The sequence below is a fragment of the Lichenostomus cassidix genome, chromosome 25 (genome assembly GCF_008360975.1).
Source record: "Lichenostomus cassidix isolate B80296 chromosome 25, HeHo_3.0, whole genome shotgun sequence".
In the NCBI taxonomy this organism is placed as follows: Eukaryota; Metazoa; Chordata; class Aves; order Passeriformes; family Meliphagidae; genus Lichenostomus; species Lichenostomus cassidix.
The window spans coordinates 736,530-755,215 of NC_139505.1; the positions used below are offsets into that span (position 1 = coordinate 736,530).

Genomic DNA, 18,686 nt, shown 5'->3' on the forward strand with positions numbered 1-18,686 from the left:
CCCTCCCAGTCCCATGTGTTTGCTAAGACCAGTGTCCCATCCTGAGCCCTGACCAGTGCCCAGTGCTCTGGGATGTGGGGGCACTTTGGGTTGTGTCTCCCTGTTTCTGTGGCCCCTGGGGACATCTCTGTGCCCAGGCTCTCCAGTGCTGGCACTGTACTCCCAGTGCTGGGGCTGTGCAGCCCTGCCAGTCCCATTCCTGTGCCAGGGCCCCCCAAATAACCAGGTCACCACTCTGCGCCATCTGTTTACTGGTTTTAATACCCACGGAAGCACAGAGAGGGGGTTTGGGTGACACATACCCACTCCAAGCCTGCAGCAGTGGCTTCTGCATTTCCTGGGAAGTGCAGAAGCTCCCCTGCCTCCCAGGATAGGTGCTGAGCTGCAGCAGAGCTTGGATGTCTCGATGTCACCCCCCCCACCAGGGTGTCACAGGATGAGGACCCTTGGGGCAGAGGGGGGTGAAAGTAGCTGGAGATGATGCTGACATATCACTGCCATCCGCTGCCCATGGTGTCCCCTTTGATTTCAACTCTGTTGTGACTCTGGGAACAAAACTGTTGTGCTGCATTTCGGGTCACTGTCGGTTCCTTTCAAGGGGGTCTTTAGTTATTAGGACTTCTTTGTACAGATATAAAACAAACAAGGGGGCAGACACCCAACAGTGAGGTTTCACACCACGCCGGGGTCTGTGCCAGGGTCCCAGTGCCGTCCCCATCCACACGGGCTCCAGGGCCTGGGGAGGTGGTGGCTGCTGCCCCAGGGACTCACTCAGTTGTTGAGGGGCTGAGCCAGGCCTGGGGGGACACAAGAAGGCCCAGGTGAAGGGAAAGCTCCATGGGCATGTGCTGGGGGGCTTGGCAGGAGCCCGTCACTCACCAGGACGACAGGCCAGCTGGGGTGGCTCCCACATGCCATCCTCCCGGCAGCGGATGATGGGCGAGCGGCTCGGGGTGAAGCCGTGCCGGCACTGGTAGCGCGCGATGGAGCCAATCTCGTAGCGCTGCTTTGGTTTGCCAAAGGCACGGGCGTTGCTGAGGGCCGGGGGAGGCCCACACTGCACTGCAAGGGTTGGCGGGTTGGCTCATTGCAGTCAGCCAGGAGGGCCTGCAGCCTGGAGCAATCCCCATAAAGCCCAAACAGGCTCAGGCTCCCATGCACAGGATTAGTTTCCCTATTGTGGGGTGGTGGGGAAGCCCCTCTTTGGGGTGGTTTGTGTCCCCGGCCTGGGGGATGGGGGGTTACAGCTTACCCAGCCCCATTTTGCAGGTGTAGGACAGGTGGTAGTTGCAGGGCACATCACTCCACTGACCCCCATCGTGCCACACGATGACCACGCAGTTCTCCCCGGAGAGGAAGTAGCTGTCGGGCTGCCCGGGGTGCCAGTTCTCGTAGAGCTGGGGGGACAGGCAGGACGGGGTGCACGGGGCACCCCAGCACACCCCTTAAGTGGGGAGGGGGGCCCTGCACCGGCACACACCCATCTGCAGCCTCCTGGCTGTGACATCCCTGACAGGAATGAGGTCCCACCTCCATGCCCCCTGGCATGGCCTTGGGACCCCAAATCCCAGAGTCTGGCCCCCCTGAGAATGCTCAGCCCAGGCGAGGCAAGTGGCTCTTGTTTGAGAGTTTCAAACCCCAGCCTCGGGGCTGGACCCTGGTGCTGGAGAAGGATGAGGTGCCAGCCAGGGTGGTCTCCCCCTGCAGGGACACACAGGGCTTGGCAGCCCCACTTACCAAGGGACTCCCGTCAGACCACTGGAAATCCCCCTCGATGGTCCTGTCGTTCAAGCCGATCCACTGGTACTCCCTGTACTGGTCTGGGGGACAAGGGGTGTGTAGGAGGTGGGGACATATCCAGGTCCTCCAGAACCACCTGTCAGGAGGGGGCTGAAAGGCTGCTGGAGGCTGAATTCGAGAAGATCTGGGGTCTCAGGGTGAGTGGGAGGTGGAGGTGTCCCTCGCCCTGCAGCGGGAGGATGCTGGGAGGTTTGAGGACAAGGAGAGCCCCGAAAGGGACATGGCGGGACCCCTTTGCTCCGCACATTCGGGAGGAGGGACGGGACCTGCCGGGAGATGGCGGCAGAGCCCCGGGACCCGGCTGGCCACACCCGGCCCTGCCTGTCCCTGCCGGTCCCTGCCGGTCCCTGCCTGTCCCCGCAGGTCCCTACCTGTCCCCACGTGTCCCTGCAGGTCCCCACCTGGCCCCGCCTGTCGCCATCCTGCCCTGCGAGTCCCAACCTGGCCCTGCAGGTCCCCACTTGTCCCTGCCGGTCTCCACCTGGCTCTGCCAGTCCCGACCTAAAACTGTAGTCCCAACCTGGCCTTGCAGGTCCACACCAGTCCCTGCAAGTCCCCACCTGTCCCTGCAGGTCCCTACGTGTCCCTGCAGGTCCTTGCCAGTCCCAACCTGGCTCTGCAAGTCCCCACCTATCTGCATCAGTCCCCACCTGGCTCTACCAGTCCCTTTTCTGGTCCAGCTGGTCTCTGTCAGGCCCTACAGCTCCCTGCCTGTCCCTGTGTGTCTCTGCAGCTCCCTGTGAGGTCTCTCCCTGCCCCTTCCTCCTTCACCTTCATGTCCCTCCAGGCTTCTTTGCTCTCTGTCCTATCCCTGGGGCATTTGTCCCCTGCTGTGCCTCCCCCTGCCTTCCCCTCATCCCTCCATGGCTGCTTTCAGGCAAGTTTGGCTTCAAATTGACTTGCACATGTCCAACCCTTTGCCTGTCTGTCCACTCATCATTGGATCATGGAATTGTTTTTGTTGGAAAAGGCCTGTGAGACCATCAAGTCCAACCATTCCCTCAGCACCACCAAGGCCACCACTGTCCCCAAGTGCCACATCCACACCCCTCTTAAATCCCTCCAGCAGTGGGGACTCCACCACTGCCCTGGGCAGCCTGCACCAGGGCCTGACCACCCTCTCCATGAAGGAATTTTCCCAATATCCAACTTAACCCTCCTCTGGTGCAACTTGAGGCCAATTCCTCTTGTCCTGTCCCTTGTTCCCTGGGAGCAGAGCCTGATCCCCACCTGCCTGTCCCCTCCTGTCAGGGAGTTGTAGAGAGTGAGAAAGTCCCACCTGAGCCTCCTTTTCTTCAGGCTGAGACTCTCCCAGCTCCCTCAGCCTCTCCAGCTCCAGCCCCTTTCTCAGCTCCATTACCTTCCGTGGTCACATTCCAGCCCTTCAATGTCTTTCTTGTTTTGGGCAGCCCAGGACTGAACCTGTCTTCTCCCATGTCTTTCCATGTATCTATCCATCTTCTCACGTGTCTATCCATGTGTCCATCCACCCACCCAGCAGCCCTGCAGGGATGGCTCTGCCTCGGCTCTTGGCTACTTTCTTGTTTAAAACTTGCAGTCCAGTGCTGAGAGTTCCTGGGCAGAGGTGGAGGGATGCAGCAGGGTCTGGGGCATTCACATACCGTTGATGAAGTCCTGCTCTTCGGGGGTCAGGATGGTGGCCAGGTGCCCCCCATAGTGCCTGCACTGGCTCTCTGCATCCTCCCAGCTCCTCCGAGTGGAGAAGTGCTTGTAGCAGGCTCCCTGGAAGCTGTCCCAGCCAGGGCTGCACCTCCGCAGTGCTGAGCCACGTTGGGGAGCAAGGAGGGAGAGAGGAGAGGGTCAGGGTGATGGAACCCAACTCACCCCAAACTCCTGATTTCCCCACATTTCTGTCTCCTGAGCCGCTGGTTCAGCAGCCAAGACCGCAGCAGGAGCTGGGTGGGGACAATCCAGAGTGGCCATGGTGGGACCTGGGGGACTCACGTCTCTCGCAGCTGCTGCCTCCATAGCCAGGCAGGCACAAGCAGGTGAGGTGGGCACCGTCCTCCACACAGGTCCCTCCATTCAGGCAAGGGTTGGGGATGCAGCCACCTGCAAGGCACAGCAGCCATCCTCAGCACGGAGCTCAGGGACCTCCTCAGTGCCCAGCAGTGCCAGAGCCTCATCCCTGCAGTGTCCCACAGCAACCAGGTCTCTCAGCTGGCTCCTGAGGCCACCAGCTCTGAGGCAGGTGAAGGACTCAGGTGCACCTTGATGTGCTCAGAGCCATCCCACACTGCCCTTCATTCACTGGATGTGTCCAGCTCAGCAACCCCAGCCCAGAGCTGGCCAGATCTGGGGCTTTGGCCTCCCCTCAGGGCACAGACATTAGAGCAAGATGCTCTCCTCCTCCCCAGCAGTGGGCAAATTGCCACATCAGCCCCTGGCCCACTCCCACTGCCCAGGGCCAGCTCCTGCTTTTCCCTGGAGTGATACAGCAATTGTGTTTCAGGAGGGGAACATGCAGAAGATAAACCCTTTGGCACATCCTGGCCACGTGTCCTTGGCCTGGCAGCAAGGTGACTGTACGCCTGTCTCTCTGGTGTCACCTCCAGCCTGGTCAGGGCTGATAACTCAGCCAGCACTTTTCCCCACGAACCCGTTACGGTCATTAATGCGCCCAGAGCACATCTTGTGCTCCCAGCCCAGCTCAAGAGCGTGATGAAGAGCTGCTGCCAGCGCTGGCCAAGGGGAGACTCAAAGTCCTTGACCCTCTTCAGCCCCTTTCATGGTCCTTGGCTCGGTGGAGACATGACAAAGGTGATGCTGCCACCCTTACCCACCCCTAGGCATCGTCACCTCCCCACAAGGTGCCAGCAGCTTACTTGGGATGTACAGCTCATCCCCAGCAGACCGAGGCATGGAACAGGATGAGCAATTGAAGGCCCTAATATCACACGGCTCATTCTTCCTGAGCATCTCTCCTTGCCAGGGCAAAGGCAGTCATGCTGTGTGGTCTCCTCAACAGAGTCTCCTCCATGCCATGGGATCTGGCAGGGCACTGCCAGACCAGGGGAACAGGAACCCCACATGGTCCCCTCTGCTGCAGCTGCCCTTGCAGGGAGCAGGACAGGGCAGAGATGGCAGGGGCTTGGCTGCCAGACAGGCATCGGAGCTGGGAGCATCCCAGTGCAGGGGCCAGAGGGTGGGGCTGGTGGGTGACACCCACCCACAGCAGGTTGTGTTCCCACTGCTCACCCATCTCAGCCCCCATGGGGGGTGACTGGGGCTTGGGGTGGGGTGTGGGGGATGTGGTCCCCAGGGGACTGCAGTGATTTCAGGGCCACTGAGAACTGCACAAGGCAGGGTGGTCTAGGTGGGTACTCTGTGCCCCATGACCCATTGGTGCCCCCCATGTCTTCCCCTACTCATGCCATGCAGCATCCAGCCCTCATCCCTCCTCCCGGGGCAGTGCAGGAGCAGTCAGTCCCAAGGGGGCCACATGGAGGGTGCAAAGCAGCCATACCCCTCCCAGACCTCATGGGGGTCCCATCCACCCTATTCCCAGGGACTCGCAGGGCCGGGATCGGGGGATTAGTTCGTCAGTGGGAGAGGCGCATGGGCAGCAGGCGCAAGGACGAAGGGAAGAGCTCGCTGAGATGCTTGTTCTACAAAGCTTTTAATTCCCTTTATTAGTACCACGGTTAGTTAGAGCAGGGGCTGGGGCCGCCTTTTGCTTATTGGGCTTTTTCATGGAAACAGTCATTAAAACACTTCACAGAAGTAGAAGAGATTTAAGTGCATGCAGAGCTCAGACCAATTTGTTTGACAAATATGTGCTTCTCCAGACCTGTAACCTTCCCTTACCCAGCTGAGGAGGAGAGAGAGAGAGAAAGGAGAGATGGACAGACGGACAGACAGAGGGAAGCACAGCGTGAAGGAAAGGTGTTGGCTATCTCTAGTGCCAGAGGGCAGCCAGGAGGGCTGCCCCAAAGGCAAGGGTGGCACGGCAAGGACGCCGGGCCGAGCAGACACCCGCCCCTACACTGGCCCGCTCGGTGGGCAGAACGGGCAGGGGCACAGCCGTGCTGGGGGCTGGGTCCCCCACTGGGGTCCCTGCCAGGACCACCCCAGAGCTGTCAGTACGGGGAGAGGTGAGGCCATCCCTGCGGGTCCCACCTGGTTCTCCAGGAATGGCTGCAAGGAAACCCTCCACGGTTGCAATGGAGGGAGCAGGTTGCTCTTCCTCCTCCTCTTCCTCCTCCTCCTCCTCCTCGGAAGCTGCAGCAGGCATCCCGCGGTCAGTGCCCGGCGGTCGCGGCGCAGCCTCGTCTCCTTCCAGGGCCGGTGCGCTGCTGCTGCCAGGCAGCTCTGCGTGCCACGGTGTCACTGCAGGGACAGTGCTGCCGTCCCCCGGGGCCACCGGCGAGGGGAGCCACACAGCTCCCGACTGCTCCTCTCCCTCCTCCTGTGTCTGCGAGGGCGCAGGAGGCAGCGGCGACGCCCCAGGGCTTTCGACAACGTCTCCGGAGAGCTCGGCGTCTTCAGCGGCAGAAACGGGGGTGCTCGCCCCGCCAGACTTGTGGCCGCGGCTGGGGGTCCCACCAGGTTCTCGTCTCTCTGTCGAGGTGGCAGAAGCAGCACTGGTTGGCGATGTCACACGGTGCCCAGGTGCCCCAGGGCTGGCAGCGTGGGCCGGCCACCCCAAGGCGTCCCGCGGGCGGTCGGGGCGCTGTGTGGGGACGACAAGGCTGGGCGGCCGAGGAAAGCCCTCAGGAGGCTCCGTGTCACCTGCTGGGGCACCGGTGGGTCCCTCTGGCTCCATGGGCTGGCTGGGGTCTCGCCCTCTGCCTGGGCTCTCCACCGATGTGCTGCCAGGGCCTCTGCCTGGTGCTGCTCCCTGTTCCTCCTCTGCAAAGGGCAAGGCAGACAGGCAGTGAGAGGCCGGTGCCGGGAGCCAGCCAGACCACGGGCCAGCTGCGGGCACCGGCATCAGCTGCCAGCACTGCCAATCCTGCCTGCACAAAGGTGTGCGGGGAGATGGAACTGGCCCCGAGCCCGTGTGGCACTGTCCCCTCTGAATCGGCACGGCTCACTGAGCTCTGGCCCGGCCACTGCCAAGCTCAGCCCTGGCTTTCCTGTGGTGGGGGCCATGCTCAGCCCCTCACCACTGCACCTCCCCTCATGTCCTTCCAGCTGCCAGCTCCCTTCTCCAGCTCCTTGTGCTGGTAAACCACGGTCTGGCACCGACCCTGCACGCTGGACCCCAGCCAAGGGACATGCAGATGTCCCCATGCCACTGCACAGCCCTACACTAAGACACCGGTGTCCCAGCCATGAGCGCTGCCTCCACAGGAAGGACAGGGACAGCTGGAGTGACCCAGGCACCCTCAGGTGCCTCTGACCTCTCCTTGCAATCCCAGCACCTCTGTTCTGTGGCTGCTCCCTGTGTCCCAGCCCTGGCACTGCTGCAGCAGCTGCTCGACCTACCAGCGTGGGACAGTCCGTAGTGCCTGCCCCAGCATCCCTGTCCCCCCATCCTCCTCTGCAGGGGATGGGCTCCCCAGCTTCACACCACAGCTAAGTGGGACGCCTGCCTCAGGGATGGCCAGGGCTGTGGGGAAGGGGAAGGCAGAGGTGGGGTGACCTGAGGACATGGAGGTAGCTAGTGGGGGGTGCCGGGCCCCTGGCCCCGGTGCGTCTTCAGGGGACTGGCTCGGCTTTTCCAGCTCAGCGTCCTCAAAGAAAGGGACGGCGTAAATAGCCCCTCGCGACTCAATCTCCACTTGCGCTCTGGGCAGCTGCAGCTCCTCCAGCTTTTCTGCCACTGTGACAATCTCCTGGAGGAGATTCTCCTCGGGCTCTTGGGCTTGGTATTTTCCTGCAGCCTCAGGGAAAGAGTTTGTCCCTTCTGTGGGCAGAAAGAAAGTGGGATATTACTGCCCTGTCCTGGCTCCACAGCAGGCAGAGATGACCTCACCCCAGAGCAGGCCTGGAGCCTTGGAACCCCGGTAGGGAGCCAGCTCTCCTCAACCTCCCCCCTCTAGACAGGGTCACATGAGGCAGGATCAGGCCCTCCCAGGTGCTGCCAGAACAGGCAGAGACAACAGTCTCAGTGAGAGCCGTGGAGCTTGGCAGCACATGGTGGGGCCAGATCCTAAACCCTGCATCCCACTCCCTGGAGGGATACTTCTCTACACCCCCATCCCCACCCCAGGGAGGGCAGACGTGCATGGGGAGTTAGTGGGTTACAGGGGTTGTGGGTTCATGGGACGGGTCCATCCTGCCTAACCCATGGGAGAGATGAGGAAACTGAGGCACAGAGATGCAGAGCATCCCCATACTGTGGGCCCCCATGGCCCTGAGCAGATAAACAGAGATGTGGGATCAGGCAGGAAGAGTGGAGGGACAAGTCTTCTTCCTTCCAGTCCCATATCCGTGCCAGACTCTGTCCTGCCTTATCGCCCTCAGGCAGTGCTGCTGCCCACAGGTCTCCTTCCTTCCCACCACGGGAGGTATCACCCCAAACTAGCCCGGCAGGCTGTGTCCCACAGCCCTAGGGACCCGGGAGTGCCCCCCAGGCCCGCAGCCCTGAGGCGTGAACCCTCCTGGAGCCATGCCCACGGAGCTCACACAGACCGACGGTGCCATGCAGGACATTCCTGTTCTGTCACGATAAAGTGGCGCGAGGTACTGAGGACATGCAGGATGTCCCTACTCTGCCACAATGTGTCAGCATGCACTGTTGAGACCATGCAGAGCATCCCTCCTCTATCGAGAGCTATCAGCATGCAGTGTCAGGACCATGCAGGTTATCCCTCCCCTATCACGATATGTTGGCATGCAAGGCATCCCTATCCTACCACAGCAGGCTGAGACCATACCAAACAGCCCTGCTCTACCCAAACAGCGCAGCACCCAGCACAGACAACACGCAGGGATCCCAACACAATCCCGACCCCGCGGGACACCCCGGCTCTGCTGCACCCAGCACACCCTCCGGGGACATGCAGCCCTGCCCGGAGGCCTCCCGAGGCCTCCCACTGGGCCCTGCCTGGGAGCATCTGCGGGCCAGCGGTGCCTCTCTTTACCTCGGAAGCAGTATGCATCGTATCTGCTCTGGGCATCGGGGAATCCCGTCTGGTTGCGGAAGAGGAAGATGGTTTTGACACCCGGCAGAGCCCCGCCACAGCGCTCCCGGGGGGTGACGATGGGGTAGCGGACGCTGCCGTCGGCCAGCCAGCCAGGGCTGCAGGCGTCCAGCCCCGCGTTCCAAGCCGCGTAGAGCTGCCCCGGGCTCGCCAGCTCCGCGCCCAGCGCCCGGCAGCGCTGCGCCGCCTCCTCCAGCGTGAACCTGTCTGGGGCCGTCTCCAAAAAGATCTCCCCTGCGAAGAGAGGAAGGAGACGGGCGTCAGAGCTGGGGAGCGGGGCATGGGTTGCGGGAGCCCCCTCACCTCCTCCTCTCTCTGCACGACCCCGGGAGCTGCTGTGGAGGTGGAGACTCCAGCGTGTGGAGGCACACCGGGGGCTGGAGGAGGCCTGCCTTCCTGCCTGCTTCCCTGCCTGCTTCCCTGCCTGCATCCCAGCCTGCATCCCTGCCTGCCTCTTCTCTCCCTGCACATGCACAGACAGCCACGGCGTGAGCACAGCTGAGCTCTCACACGGGAATCCTGCCCTTGCAAACAGAGCTGAGACTTTGAAGCATCCGTGAATGAGACTGCAGAGGAGCAAGTCCACACCCTGCATTGTGCAATCCATGCGTAGGACATTTCTAAAGAGACCTGCAAGCCCAGCAGACACTGTGCTGGGGCTTCATGCTGAAGAGGGCTGAGGAGCACTGCCCTAAGGCATGGCACTTATCAGCCCCTATGGCTGCACCAGTGCATCATGCCCTGCACACAAGGGACATCACCCTCGTCCCTGTCACTTGCCTGGCACCACCCAACGGACCCCACACAGCTGCCACCACCAGTGGGGACCCCCATCAAGACGCAAAGGAGGGACCAACCCCACCTACACGCATGTGACCGGGCAGAATCTGCAGCACTGCAGCACATGCAAAGCACGGCACAAGCACAACCAAATCCCAAACCACCTCGCACACGGTGTGCTGCTGGTCTGGGGCAAATCACTGTGGGCATGCCTGGGCACTGCCTGCTGCAAGGGAGAGAGCCCCACTCCCTGCCAAACCGAACTAGGAATGCTTTAAGAAGCAGCACAGCAAGTCCCTGCACTGGAGAGGAAGAGTCTGCAGTTCAGGGCAGCGTTTTCACTTGGGTTTACAGTGGGTTACAGGGGTGAGTTAGTGTGGGATCAAAAGCAGGGCAGTCCAAGAGGGGGCTGGCAGCACCACGGGCACCTGGGAGGTCCTCAGCGTAGCAGTACACGTCGTACATGTCCTCTGGATCCACCACTCCATAGTTCCTCACCCCAGGGAAGCCGTTCATGTCTCCATAACAGGCTTCGCGGGGTGTCTGGATGGGGTACCTGGGGTAGGAAAGCACAGGAAAGGGCTGGTGACTCACGAGGGAGTGACGGGGTGACGCCATAGGCGTAGTGCCCTGGTGGCTATGGTGCCCACCTGACGGTCTGGTCAGCGATCCAGCCGGCGTCACACTGCTCGTAGCCACCCAAGTAGGCAGCGTAGAGCTGCTCAGGGGTGGCGATGCTCGCACCGATCCTGGCACAAGCTTCCTGCGCCTCGGCAAAGGTGTAGGCATAGCGCATGGAGCCCTCCCGGTAGTGAAACACCACCCCTGGGGAGGGACACAGGCATGGGCAAGGGGCTTCACAGCAACCCCCACCCATGTGGGTGCAGATGAGCCCAGGGAAGGTTTGCTGAGCCAGGAGAGGGCCCTAACCCACCCCAAATCCCACCACTCCCCACCTTGAAGTACCTTTGACTTTGACATCGAGGATGTCATGGCCGTCCTCAATGCCATGCTGCACATCACAGCGGTAGATCCCCGAGTCATTGGGGCGCAGCTCAGTGAGCAGGAGGGAGGCATTGGTGTAGCGCTGGTGAAAGATGGGCAGGGAGGCGCGCAGCCGATAGTCCTCGCTCACCTTCACCCTGTCACCCCGAGCTACCAAGATCTCCACCTCCCTGCCCTCAGAGATGAAGGTCCACTTGACCCGGGGGGTTCCCAGGACCACCCGGCGGCCGCCCGTACCAGCGGTGGGCTGGGGGCCAAGGTAGGTGATGAGACAGGGGATGGTGATGTCGCCTGCCAGCACAGCGTCAAGGGCTGGGTGGCGTGGGATGGAGACCTGCAGAGCCTTGAGGTCCTCTGGGTGGGAGAAGAGAGAAGTCATGAGCAGGACTGGTGTGGGGCCCCCTTGAGACCCCCACTACAGGACACCAACGGGGCAGGGAGTTACACAAACGTGGTCAACGATGCCAAGTTACCTGTGCCATCTCCAGGGCCAAACATCTCCGGGACCACTGTGGGGAAAAACACCCAAAGCAGCAGCAGTGGGAGGGCTGGGGCCATGCTCTGCCCTGCAATGGGGGAGTAAAAACAACTAGCTGTGCTTAGAGTCCATAAAAGCATCAAAAATATCCCATCCCTGTGTGAGGGGGAGTGGTTGAGGAGATCCTCCAGCTCATGTGTGTGGGGATGCAGTGATGCATGCAGCATTGGGGCACAGAGGGAGAGGCCAGCTCTGGCATGGCTGCAGGGTAACCCGGACCCTTGGACAGTGGAGAGGGAAGGGAAGGAAATGTGCCCTGGTTAGCAGGAGGAAGGAGACAACATGAGCAACCAGGACCATTGGCTGGGAGCCACTGCGGCCTTCCCCAGGATCCAGGTCCCCTGGGGACAGCCAGAGTCCAGCCTGGCCCGGATGGCACAGACAGTCTGAGCCCAAGCTCTGGCTGCAGTGGGCAGGGAGGCAATGCCAGCGTCAGGGCCGTGTGCCCACGGTGCCACCGTGAGAAACCTCAGGCAGGGTTTGAACAGAGGCTGTTTGGTCAGGAAAAGGTGGTGAGGGAGGCGAGGGAGCAAACAGGGCACACACATGTGCTCATGCTGCTACACACATTTTACTGTGCACACGTGCAGGTTTGCACACACATTTGCATGCACTCATACATGTATGTGCTGCTGGGCTGTGGCTTGTGGAGGAGGTTGAGGTCAGTGAGCTGCCAGGGGACAGCCCAGAGCACACAAAGCACGGGGCAGAGGGGGAGGGAAGGAGCAGAATGGCTTCTTTGCCATTCAGCTCACGCCAGAGGCTCCCAGCGCACGGGCTGGGAAAACCAAGGCTGACCAAAGCAGCCATTATGTCCCAGGCCTCTCTGAGGCTGCCTGGCACAAAGGGCTCTCACCGGTGGGCTGGGGACCAGCGTTGAAAGGAGAGCCCAGTGGCCAGCATTGCCATCACCAGCCCCCAGTCCTCTCCAGGGAGCTGCATAGGGGGTGACGGGCATGTCATGGGGGGCTACAGCTGCCCTTGCAGTCTTGCTGCTCTTCCAACCCTCCGGAGGGTGGGAAGATGTCTCTGCCTGATGCACTGCCCCAATACCCCCTCACCTCTCTGAAGAAGCTCCTTGGGGAGGTTGGAGGCTCCTCAGACCCCCATACCAGGGATGCATAGCACCATTCCCTGGGAACAGAGCACCCTGAGACTCAGAGCAGCTTTGTAATTTATGAGCTCTTTGTGCTGTATTGATTTCAGCAGCCACAGAAGCAGCTTAGGGAGCTCCATGTCCGGTCGCTGGCTGCCAGGGCCAGCCTGACAGGAGGCTGTCCTGGTCACCTGCATCCCTCTTCAAACAGTGTTCCCAGTGTGCCCAGAGGACCACAGCTCCAGGGAGAGGGTGTGAATACAGCCCTGGGCACCAAATGGTGTGCACGCATACCCAGCATGGATGTACAGCCCCTGAAGCATGGACACACAGCCCCTGGCACCACACACCATGGGTGTACAGTCCCTGGCACCACACACCATGGACACACAGCCCCTGGGCACCATACACCATGGATGTACAGCCCAAAGCAGAATGCACATCTCCTAACACCAAGCTCTATGGACTTAAAACCCCTGGCACCACATGCCATGGATGTACAGCCCCTGGCACCACACAACCACAGACACACAGCTCCTGGCACCACACACTGTGGACATGGACCACCCTGTGCAGACCACAAACCTCCCCTTCCCAGCAGGAGCTCAGCAGGGGCAGCCGAAGCTTGATTGCCCAGGGCCTGGCCAGTGGTGCCAGGGCCAAGCCAGGGCCTTTCTGTGCTCCGGACGGATCATTTGAATGCAGCCCCATGGTTCTGGACCAAGGGACAAAACCCTCCTGCGTGGCAGCCATGGCTGGCCTCCAGCGCGGGGGCTGGTGCCACCCCCCAGGCAGCCAAGCGAGGAAGGCTTTTGTCACGGGCACCTTTTCTTTCTGTCCCCAAGGCGCCATGGTGGCGCAGACAGCAGCCCGGAAGCCCCGGGGAGGAAATCCAAGTGATAAAACTCCACAGGAGTTGGGCAAGCTAGAGTGTCTGCTCCGCTGCTGTGCTCATCTCGGACTGGACCTGTGTGCTGGCACTCAGAATGGGTGGTGGAAAGGGTTAAACCCAGTTTCAGGTGGTGTCCTGAGGTTCTGGAGTCCCATGATGACAAGAGACTCTCAGATGTCATGTTTGGGGTTCGGGGTTGGAATTTTGCATTGGGTTTTTTTTCCTGTTTTCCACAAACGGAAAATCTTTCGACCCACATGTCATGAAGGAAAAGCTGGGAGCAGCACTAAGGAAGGGCAGCCAAAAAAGGTTGAATGGGGATAATGGCAGCAGCTTGTGAGGCTCAATTGTCCCAGAGAACTCGGAGCTCAGGAGTTGCCGGGATCAGACAGAGACACAGGCACACTCGCACATGGCAGGGCCAGCTAACCTCCATTTCCGTGGGAAACCAGGTGGAAAATGGAGCTGAAGTCTATTTTGGGACAGGAGCGATCTTTCTTTCTCCCCTGAGCTCAGCCCTGCTTTCAGAGCTGGCTCCTTGAACGCGGGACCGGCAGGCTCTGGGGATGCAGCACCTGGTCCAAGGCGCAAGGCGGGACATGCCGCGAGGGGGTGGCCGGGTGAGAGTCCCTTTTCATCTCCGGAGAGGGGTTTTCTTCTCCGCTGCCCCTTGTCCCCTCCACGTGATGGTTACTCATCCCCGCTCCCAAGGTGCCCTGCCAGCCCGCAGCGAGCTGGAGGAGGGGGGAGCAGAGCGGTGGCTTTCCAGGGATGCTCAGCTGCAGAATGAGTCAGCAGCCGGCGCCACAGCCTGGCCCCGCTCCAGCCCCATCCCCACCACCAAAGGGCTCCGGACACGCCGCTGCCACCACGGCCACTGTTCGCACGTGGCTGAGCCGTGCCCGTCCCCCCCGGAGCTGCAAACTAGCGCTGCGTTCAGGATCCGTCCCCACCCCCGGAGCGGGTGGGGTGCGGCCATTGGAGGGGTCCCCGGAGCGGGGCCGTGCCAGGGACATGGCAGCTCGAGGATGCAGTGGGAAGAGCCCGGCAGCCTCTTGGCAGCAGCTGCTGGCAGAGCTTAAAAGGCCGGAAGCAGGTGGGGAGAAGGGGGGGCCCCTCCAGCTGCCAGAACCCCTCGCCCCCACACCCCAACAGGGAGAAAGGAGCTCCTTGTTGCAGGGGGGTCCTGGGGAGCACAGGGAGGGTCCCTGGGGAGATCCAGTCCTGCACAGGGGGTGGGGTGACAGCAAACCGTGCAGGAGCCCGCAGGGACACACGAGCACGTGCAGCCCTGGGTAAGTGTGTCACACGGGCACGTGAAGGTTTGCACACCCACACCCACCTTCCCCGGCTCTGTGGCTCTGATGGGGAAAGTGAGGCAGGAGATGGGACAGTGTGGGGTAGAGGATGGGGGTCCCAGCTTTCAGCACTGCTGCTCAGGTGGGACCCAGTGCAGCTGCCGCTCAGCAGCAAATCTCGCGTCTCCCCGTTCCCAACACAAAATCACCCGATCTCCCAGTTTCCCCAGTCTAAAGCCATTCCCTGAAAAGCAGCCCTAAAATAATTCTGCTCACCCTCTCCCTGCCATGCCTGAGTCCAGAAGCTGGAAAAGGCTCCAAACTGGGGCAGAGGGAGTTTCTCCCACCCCCCCGGGCAGCCAAAAGGAAGAGCAACAAGTTCTGGGTTGGGCTGAGATGGGAGAAGCCGGCGTGACGGGAGCAGCGGTCCCTGCCAGGGATGCTCAAGGGCAGCCCCTTCAGCCTGGGAAAGAAATGCTCTGGCTGCGGGAGGGGAAGAGGATTGCAGTAAAATTCCCTCTCCCCGAGCCACCCCATGGTAGATATGGGGTTCACGCTGGGGCTGATCAGTTGGGAAAAGCCATGAAAATCCTGAAAAATTTTCCACCAGCCCCTCCTGCCGCCCCCAGTGGGACACGGGCAGAGGGTGGGGGCAGAGCGGAGAGAGCTGGAGGAAGGCAGGGAGACCCGGCGATGCCCTACAGCCACCCCAAACCTTGGGCTTGGCCCCAGTTCCCCTGGGACCAGGCAGCTTTGCCTCTGAACCCAGCCCACCCCCACGGGGAGCAGCAGCACGGCCGGGCAGGAGCTGGAGGAGCCGGAGCACTGCCCAGCTCGGTGCCTCAGTTTCCCTTTCCGCTGCTACCCTGACTGCAGCCTCCTTGGGGCAAGGACCCTGTCAGAGACTCCTCGGGACAGACGGGGAGGGATGTCCGATAACGGAACACACCAGACCCATCCCTGGCCCCTCGCCCAAAACGAAGGTCCTGTGGGAGCAGCTGCTGAAACAACCCGGAAAATCCCCCTTATCCCAAAACCTTCGAGCCCCACTGCTGGAGGTGCTGCGGGGCGGGCTGAGCTCCAGGCTGCAGCAGCCGGGCAGCACCAAAGTCGTTTCTCCTTCCAACTTCGCAAGAGCCCCCCCAGCCCCCGCTCTGCCTCAGGCGCTGCGGAGCCGCGACAAGCTGCTCCCTTAAAAAAAACTTGCAGCGCGGTGTTGTGCTCGTGGGGGTCGGTGACAAGGACAAACCTCCCCGAAGCGGCACCGTGCGGTCCCGCAGCCCCGAGCATCCCCCGCTGCAGGGCAGGAGGATGCCCTGTGCCCCCCGCGCCTGCATCCCGCGGGGAAAAGCACGAGGAAACCTCTCGGCATCCCCACGCCGGCTCAGCTCTCGTCTCACTTTCTGCCCGTGCGGAGGTGAAACGCGATATTGAAATGAAAAGCGCAGTACGGCAGCGCCCCGGGGACACCGCCAGCCCCGCGCGCTCCCCGCACCCCACCTTGCTCCGTACGTGGCGGCAGCCCCACGGCGGGGACCCCTCTGTGCAGCGGGGGGATCGACAGCGCCGGCCGGGGGTCCCCTGGCCCGGGGTCCCGGCGTGGGGCTGAGCTGCGGCTCCTCCGGGGCAGCGCGGGCAGCGGGCGGCAGCAGGTTGGCAGGACGGCTGTGAAGGAGCTGCACCAGGCATAAGTGCAGGCACCGAGAAAAGAGGCTTCTGTGTGTGTCCGTGTCCTCCACTCTTCTTTTTTTTTTTTTTTTTCCTTCCCCTTTCCCTCCTCCTTTTATATTTATTCCTTCCCCTAATTAAGAAGGGAAAAAAAAAAAAAGATATTACCGTGTTGGCAGGCGCCTCGTCCCTCCCCGTCCCTCCCTCCTGGCAGCTGGCAAACCCCGCACGAGAGGAGGATGCTCAGCCCGGGCACGGTGTTAACCCAATGCAGCAGAAGTGGGGGAGCAGCTGGCGCTGGCTCCCCTGGACCCCGCCAGAGAGCGTGGGGTCTTCCCACCACAGACCCTGCATGGCACAGGAATGCCCTTGGAATGGTTATTCCTCCTATTTGGCAGCTTCAACTGGACAAGGAGGGGGCCACGGGCGGGGGTCCCAGTAGCCAGCAGAGGCTTTGTCATGCAAAAGCCCCTTTGCTGCGAGGCCTCGGTGGGTGGAGGCACCATCCGAGGGCTGAAGGAACCCAGGGGCTTTGCCAGCCCCGAAAGGATGGTGGGAGCAGCCAGACCCGACCTGCTAGCGCAGCAGTCACAGCCAACTGTGGTCCAGCAGAGAGATGCCGTGCCTCAGTTTACCCACCTGCATCTGCGTCAGGGCCAGGATAATTTATTCATCTTTAGGCTGGAATTGTTGTTCCTGGAGGAATGTGTGGGGACCTGGGCACCCAGTGTGGTCTGGGGGGCAGCTGGGACCCCTCATTTGCAGACTCAAGGACCTTGACAGAAAGGCAGCTCGCAGGAGGGGGCATCAGGGATTTTTTTTAACCAGATCTCGCTCAAACTTTCTCTGGCACGGAGCATTCCCTGCCCGGGGGGGCCGGTGAGGAGTCTGCCAGGGAATTGCTCGGGTGAGTTTGCAGAAAGCCGCAGCTCCTGAGCAGAATTAATCATTTGTCGCCTTGGGAAATAATTGCAGGCGGCAGAGTCGGTCTCGTTAGCGGAGCAGTTCGGGAGGGGATGAGTGTCCAGCGGGTGATGCTCGGCTGGTGGGACACTTACACTGCAGTGCTCTGCCTGCCGGGCGCAGGGCCGGGATGGGCAGGGATGAAACCCCAGGGCTGCTCCAGCCTCTGCCCCCCTAAACCCAACCCATGAGGTCACATCCTGCACCCGGATGGGAAATCCATGCAAAAGAATGTACTTTGTGGGAAAGGGCTCACGGCTGGGGGAACCGCAAAGTGCCTGCTCAGCAAGGAGAGTCCCCCATCCTAATTGGGAACAAATGTTCCTGCAAGCCTGGGGTTTCCTTGCTGGCTCAGAGTGAACCTTCCAGGGCTGCTGCTCTGCCAGCTCCTTCCCAGGGCAGCTCCTGATCCTCCCTGACCGTTGGCATCGATGGGGCAAAGTCCTTGGGATATCCAGGTCCTGGAAGGGGCAGGAGAGAGGGGAGAGGAGCAAGGCAGGAGAGAAGCAAGGCAGGAGGAGAGCACAACCCTTGTTGGACAGCGGAGAATGTCCACCCTGCCTGCAGCTCCAGAGATGCTGGGGGCCTCCCAGCACTTCCCATTAGCCCAGCCCCAGCCCCAGCAGCTAGAGACATGGAAAGGGGTTTGGTCCCACAGGGACCCCCAACCACTGCAGACCCCCAGCCCCATCTGTGTTCAGGCTGGAAGGGCCGTAGTGCCCAGCTGTGCTTCCTCCTCCTCCCGCAGCCCTGCTCAAAGTCACGTACCAGTGCCTGCCACGTGCCCCGTGCCAAGTACGTGCCAGCTCCCACCCTGGGGCTGCAGGGCTGGGGCACCCTTGAACTGCCACCCCACAGACCTCTGCTGCTGTTGAATGGCCACCCCACAGGGACAGGAGAGATATCCCATTGCCAGGGGATCCTGACCCTGAGAACCCCCTGGGGTGCCAACGCAGGGAGTCCTGATGCCACGTACCTCCGAGGGTCACAGACATCTCACTCCCAGGGGGTACTGACCCCAAGCACTCCCCAGAGGCCTGGACATCTCCCTCCTGAGAGGTTCCTGACCCTGAGCATCAGCCAGTGACACATACATCCCCATCCTAGGGCGTCCTGACCTCAAGCATTCCCCAGGGACATGGACATCCCCCTCCTGAGAGTCTTCTGGCCATGAACACCCCTCAGGGAAATCGACATCCCCCTTCTGAGAGTCTCTTGACCCCAATCATCCCCCAGGAACACAGATGCCTCCATCCCAAGTCACTCACAACCCCAAGGACACCACAGGAGGAAGAGACAGACAGACGTGCACACCCCAGGATGCCTCCCAGCTCTGCCCCCAGACTCCTCTCAGACAGGATTGGGACCCCTCAACACTGCTGGGGTCCCCAAGTCCTCCATGGGCTGCAGAATTTAGGCTGTCACACTGAGCCTGGTGCTGGCTGTGAGAGAGGGGACCAGGCAGAGTTGGGAACCCCAAAACAAAGGCATGGAGAGGAAGAGGGGAACAAGGCCAGGGAGGAAGGAAACACAT

General features: G+C 61.4%; 1 protein-coding gene across 5 annotated transcripts; it reads right to left on the reverse strand.

Moving 5' to 3' along the window:
* Nucleotides 1-243: 243 nt before the first annotated feature.
* On the reverse strand, nt 244-16,155 carry BCAN (brevican). Of its 5 annotated transcripts, XM_085082511.1 has the most exons (15): nt 16,022-16,155; nt 11,171-11,263; nt 10,659-11,051; nt 10,343-10,517; nt 10,121-10,248; nt 8,853-9,146; nt 7,409-7,672; nt 6,553-6,672; nt 5,941-6,381; nt 3,766-3,873; nt 3,423-3,581; nt 1,738-1,820; nt 1,253-1,397; nt 880-1,062; nt 244-797 (listed from the first exon to the last, which is right to left on the reverse strand). In XM_085082511.1, exons 2-15 carry the CDS (start codon nt 11,253-11,255, stop codon nt 772-774), a joined length of 2,604 nt encoding a protein of 867 aa, XP_084938637.1. In that variant the 5' UTR covers nt 11,256-11,263; nt 16,022-16,155; the 3' UTR covers nt 244-771. The 5 variants fall into 5 exon arrangements, with proteins under 5 accessions (XP_084938637.1, XP_084938640.1, XP_084938636.1 ...); XM_085082514.1 differs by lacking the exon at nt 7,409-7,672; XM_085082510.1 differs by having other exon boundaries at nt 5,941-6,672.
* Between the last annotated feature and the right edge of the window lie 2,531 nt (nt 16,156-18,686).